At 48.5% G+C, this 5,304-nt stretch overlaps 1 protein-coding gene across 3 annotated transcripts; it reads right to left on the reverse strand.

The window, feature by feature from the left end:
• Window positions 1–4,782, reverse strand: LOC108429430 (G-protein coupled receptor 12). Of its 3 annotated transcripts, none has more exons than XM_017701151.2 (2): window positions 4,495–4,782; window positions 1–3,908 (listed from the first exon to the last, which is right to left on the reverse strand). In XM_017701151.2, exon 2 carries the CDS (start codon window positions 3,865–3,867, stop codon window positions 2,875–2,877), a length of 993 nt encoding a protein of 330 aa, XP_017556640.1. In that variant the 5' UTR covers window positions 3,868–3,908; window positions 4,495–4,782; the 3' UTR covers window positions 1–2,874. The 3 variants fall into 3 exon arrangements, with proteins under 3 accessions (XP_017556640.1, XP_017556638.1, XP_017556637.1); XM_017701149.2 differs by having other exon boundaries at window positions 4,168–4,782; XM_017701148.2 differs by having other exon boundaries at window positions 4,418–4,780.
• Between the last annotated feature and the right edge of the window lie 522 nt (window positions 4,783–5,304).

Below are 5,304 nucleotides of genomic sequence, written 5' to 3' on the forward strand. Positions count from 1 at the left end.
TGGTGAGCAATGTGATGTTTATAGAAACAATCATTAAATAGTTACATCTCAAAAAAGCATCTTGTTAACTGCAGATCACTCAAATGTGCATCATAAAACAGGCCAACATCAGATGAACACCCAGGTAGCTACTCATACTGCATGGTGTCAAGCATTCAGAAAACTGTACAAAAATATAGTTCTGTGTTAACAGTTGGGACACATACTATAACTTCAATCATTTGACCTTAAACATAAACAGTGTAAGAAATGTGTCTTACAAATGCAACCAAGGCTGAGACCATCACAGTTGCTCAACTGAAAAAAGAAAAGAGAGACAAAAATCTTGGCACCATACATTCAAACATGTTGACATCTTACAACGGCGAGAATATTTGGAATAGTGTGAGTCCTACAATCCACTTCCAATGGCAGACGTTGTTGAAATTAGCTCTTTGGCTGATCTACCAACGACATTTGCAGAATAGAGTCGGATAGAGACTGCCCAAACGAACTCAACAACAGACCATGAGATACATTTCCAATGCACGGTTATTGAGATACTATGACGGATCTGCACATGTTCTGAGACACTCGCAGACCTCATAGGCTAGCAGGCTACTTAATCACGAATGTGATGACAAACACACAGCAATATTATTTGCCTCTAATAGTCTTAGAAAAGAATATTATTACTCCATTATGCATTGATGTGATTAATATACACAGTACGGTACATTATTGCCATTGAGAACACGTAAGGCAAAATGAATATGGTCCTCTCCCAAAGTCAACACTTGCGGTTTGTAGTTTTGCTGAAGTGTACACGAACACGGCATACTCCTGAACTTAGCAAAAGTGTGCAAGCCCTTGTGAAGAGCGGATTTGTATTGTATCTTTGTGGGATAGCGAGCCTTACAATGCTAATAAAGCTGCACATTATCATACTAAATAGTAAGCGGTGCACTCATTAGTTTAGTATACAGTCTACAGATTTCTGAGAGCTAAAAATACATTCTTATTTAATAGAATCATCCTTCCTCAAGTATTTAAACTAACCCTAACCCTTAGCCTAGATAAGAGTTAAAATCGTAACAAGACATATTATCCAATAAGACTTTTTTTCTCCATGGTATTTAACAAGCTCCCCATTGGTTGGCCTTCAGGAGCTGAAATGAGGGCTTTAAACATTAACTACTAGCATACCTAGGAAGTGACAGAGGAATCAAGCAATCACATTTGACTCATAACGGGACCGATTTTGTGATAAAACTTGTCATACTGGGACTTTTAAAAGTCTAAGAAGTGTCACTGACCAGCCTTCAGTCCATAAATAGACAACAGTGGTAGCTTTGTGCCAGGGCTCTTCGCTGAAAGAGTCACTGTAAAACTACTGTAAGATAAAATATTGTCGCAGTCCAAAGAAATCAAAATGGCAAAAACAATCTTTAATTTCAATATAAGTTAGTGTAAAGAGACTTTATTGAAAGCTGGTTTTGGAGCATTTCTATTGGACCCATCATCATTAAATTTTCATATAATTTAATGGACAATTGCTGAGCTCAAGACATACAGAAGCCTGAAAATCGCAAAAGATTTTTGCTTTTTTTGGACTGCGAGAATATTGAATGTCTATTACTTCAAAGCTTAAAGCTTCAAATAAAAGATATGGAATGGGAGCTTTAGACAGAAATCAGCATTATTATTATAGAAGTGGGTTTTTTTTCTATTGTTTTAATCTACCGTTGACATTTATGACCCAAATTGAAGGTCTAGCTCTGATAGTCACAGTCTATCACTAGTTACGTGGTTTTGGATGCAGCTGACATGTCACCAATTTTGTGGGACAAACACTTATTTAATCCTGCTTTGGTGCACATGAACAAGTACACGAAACCAGAAAGTGTGGACTCTGGGACAGGGGCGTAGAGAATGCCACTCCCATTTATCTCTGTCTGGCTGACGTCGCATAATCTATTTCATTCAGTAGTTTCTTGAGCTGAAAAGATGATACTAATGGTTGCTACGTAACAGGAAATGGTCACTGTCCGATATAAGTTGGTGAACACAAAGACAAAAGTGCTGAAGAGTATAGTCAGGAGATGAGGGAAGCAACCTACTCTACTTTTAATGTGTCCAACTAAGCATCATAAGCAGTCATGATGGGAATAACACTGTCTACGTGGTGAGTTATGCCATATTGATCATTTGCTGGAGAAGGTTTGCCAGGAACACGTGTATTGCAGCCGTTTCCCCACCAGTGGCCACAGGCAGCACCATGCCTCAGCATGCTACATGAATTGAGTGCACTGTAGTGGAAAACTTTGGAGACACAGCTGTGAGAAACAAGGTACTTTTGTACATTAACACGTAATCTCCTCTTTTATCCTTATTGTACTCCATCATTCATACACTGAATGACGCTGTGTCGATGTCTGCGGTGCTAAAACATCTGGTCGAGTCTCAACCTGAGTTGGGAAGAAAACATCCGCGTTTAACATTCATAACCTCTCTCATCCATCAGCTTGGGTGACAGCCTGGGAAGCCTTTTTTGGCATCTCACAGTGCTACAAGGCAACTGACCTAAAGGAAGGGTCCACGCTACATTTATGTGCCCCCCCTCCCCCCCAAACTACTTCAAGCATATATATGGTCATCTTCGTTTTGGGGGTTGGGGGAGGGGGGGGGGCAGGCCTTAATAACTCAGTCGAAGCGAAATACAGTCAAAAGACGCTACAAAAGACATCAACACGTACTGGCACAGCGTTAACGCGATAGGAGATCACCACACCTGGACAAAACACGTGACCCCCAACACTCGTGTATAGGTTACAATATGCGGATCCCTCTGCACGTGGTGGTTGTTTTGTTTACAGCTGCTGACTGTGCGCCTCTCTACACGTCGCTGGGCGTTCTGGGCCTTGAGGTGAAGCTGTAAGGCAGGCAGCCGCAGCAGGCGAGCCTCAGCGACCTCTGAATCTCCGGGTTGCGGAAGGCGTAGATGATGGGGTTGATGATGGAGCTGCAGATAGCGGGCAGGGCGGTGGCGTACGTGTAGACGGCCGGGTAGCGCGTGTCGGCCACCAGTGAGTACATGGCGAAGGGCACCCAGCAGAGGGCGAACGTGCCCAGGATGGCCGAGAGCGTGCTCACGCCCTTGGTGGTGGACGAGGCGTGCGAGGCGCTCATGAAGTGGCGCTGCACGGCGATTTGCTGCGCGTGGCGGAAGGCGATCTTGCAGATCTGCAGGTAGAGCTGTAGGATGAGCGCGAAGACGAGCAGGAAGGAGACGGCGAGCGCCGCCGCGTTGCTCTTGTTCACCGGGCGGCACACGCTGCACGTGGCCTCGTCCTCCAGGCAGTTCCAGCCGAGCGCGGGTAGCGCGCCGAGCAGCGCGCTCGTGAGCCACGCCAGCGCCAGCACGGCGTACGTGAAGGTGGCGGCGCGCTCCGTGTGGTACGTCAGCGCGCCGTACAGCGACAGGTAGCGGTCCACGGTGATGGCGAGAACGTTGAGCACGGACGCCGAGAAGGCGGCGATGAGCAGACCCGCCGACAGCAGCGAGGCCACGCCCGGCTCGGCCACCGCGTACACCACGGCGAAGTTCAGCACGAGCCCCAGGCCCGCGAGCAGGTCGGCGAGCGCCAGGCTCGCAATCAGCACGAAGGCGGGGGCGCGCGGCGCCGGCGCGTGCGCCACCAGCGCGATCACCAGCGCGTTCTCGCACGACACCAGCGTGCCCGCCACGCACAGCGCCACGTCCCACGGGTTCACGGACACGGGCACGTCCGCGGCGCCAGCGACGGAGGGTGGCGGCGAGGAGGCGTTCCTGCCCTCGGGTGCGTCCGGGACGGGGGTGGAGGAGGAGGAGGCGTTGGGGTTACTCATGGCTGCGGCGGCGGCATCGGGACGAGGAGGAGGATGAATCACTGCCAGGAGAGAGAGAGGGGGGGGGGTGTTGGGGCAGAGAGAGAGAGAGAGACAGAGTGAGTGAAAGAAAGACAGATAGACAGGGGCAGAGAGAGAGAGAGACGGAGAGAGAGAGAGTGAAAGAAAGACAGATAGACAGGGGTAGAGAGAGAGAGAGATGGAGAGAGACATGGGGGCCGATAGAGAGAAAGAGACAGAGGGGCGGGGAGGGGGGAAGGGGAGTCATGAAAGAGATAAGAGTAGAAAGAAAGCAGCTACCTTATGCGAAGTCTTGTCTAATCGTCACTGATCAGGTGAAATAAGTGAAGTAACGGTTTACTGTGGTGATCCGAAAGGCTCGTCCATTAAGGACAGAGCGCCGGTGAATGGGGGGTAAATTTGCTATTTTTAGACCCTATTCCATTTTTATCTACAGCCTCGCTGAGGAGAAAACCCGGGCTGCCCGCTCAGAGACGGTCTACACTAAAGCCCTTCTTACACTTCGGAATGACGACCACCGGAGACTTACAGCGCGTGTTAATGACCCTCCGGAGAGGATCAGACGGCCGAACTGAAGGCACGTTGCAGACAAAGATTGACACCAACCGGAGAGTCCGAGCGGGTCTCCATCTCCCTCTCCGTCTCTCCTCTCCTCTCAGGTGAAGGGAAGACGGGTTCGAGGTGGAGCGCGTGGCGCGGTCAGTGTCCGAGACCAGCTCGCGCTGCTCCGCTCTGATTCTTTCTTCTTCCGCGGTATCGATTCGTCTTACTTGGTTTTTCTTAGCCGGGGGCTGGTGGGGGGCTGGTGGGGGAGAGATCTTCAGCTTTGGGTTGTCATTCCTCTAATAACGTTGGCGGTTGGCAGACAGCGGCGCCCGGTCGATTCGTCGTGATTGGACCGAGGAAAATGACTCTCACTGCTGACGTCAAGACCCCCCCCGTTCATTTCTTCATTCTTGGTTAAGGCTGTGTGTGTGTGTGTGTGTGTGTGTGTGTGTGTGTGTGTGTGTGTGTGTGTGTGTGTGTGAGAGAGAGAGAGATTCAGAGCCTTTGCTCGCTGCCACGTCTGGAGACACGCTGTCAGCAAGAAAATGGTTTAAATAAAGGTTTAATTAGTAACCGCCCTCTTTGTTATATATCCCAAATAAATCTGTATAACTTAAATCCTACAATATGACCATTTTCCAGCTTTTTATCCTTTAGAGCTGAACAGGCTGTTACTGCGCCTTTAAGACTGATATATGTAGATGAGCTGTGTTCTGATTGGCTGCTCTGTCCTGTGCCTCATTCTAAAGGCAGTCAGGGTTCAAACATTCCTTATAACTTCAGTGTGAATGGGTGGAGCTGAACAGCTGCAGGATGAATGGATTTAGTAGTGATGAATTTAGTGGATTTAGTACTGATGAAAGTATGACT

Source organism: Pygocentrus nattereri, chromosome 16, assembly GCF_015220715.1.
Source record: "Pygocentrus nattereri isolate fPygNat1 chromosome 16, fPygNat1.pri, whole genome shotgun sequence".
Lineage (NCBI taxonomy): Eukaryota > Metazoa > Chordata > Actinopteri > Characiformes > Serrasalmidae > Pygocentrus > Pygocentrus nattereri.

Coding starts and splice junctions, on each gene's coding strand:
- LOC108429430 (XM_017701151.2), bottom strand. CDS start 3,867: ATGAGTAACCCCAACGCCTCCTCCTCCTCCACCCCCGTCCCGGACGCA.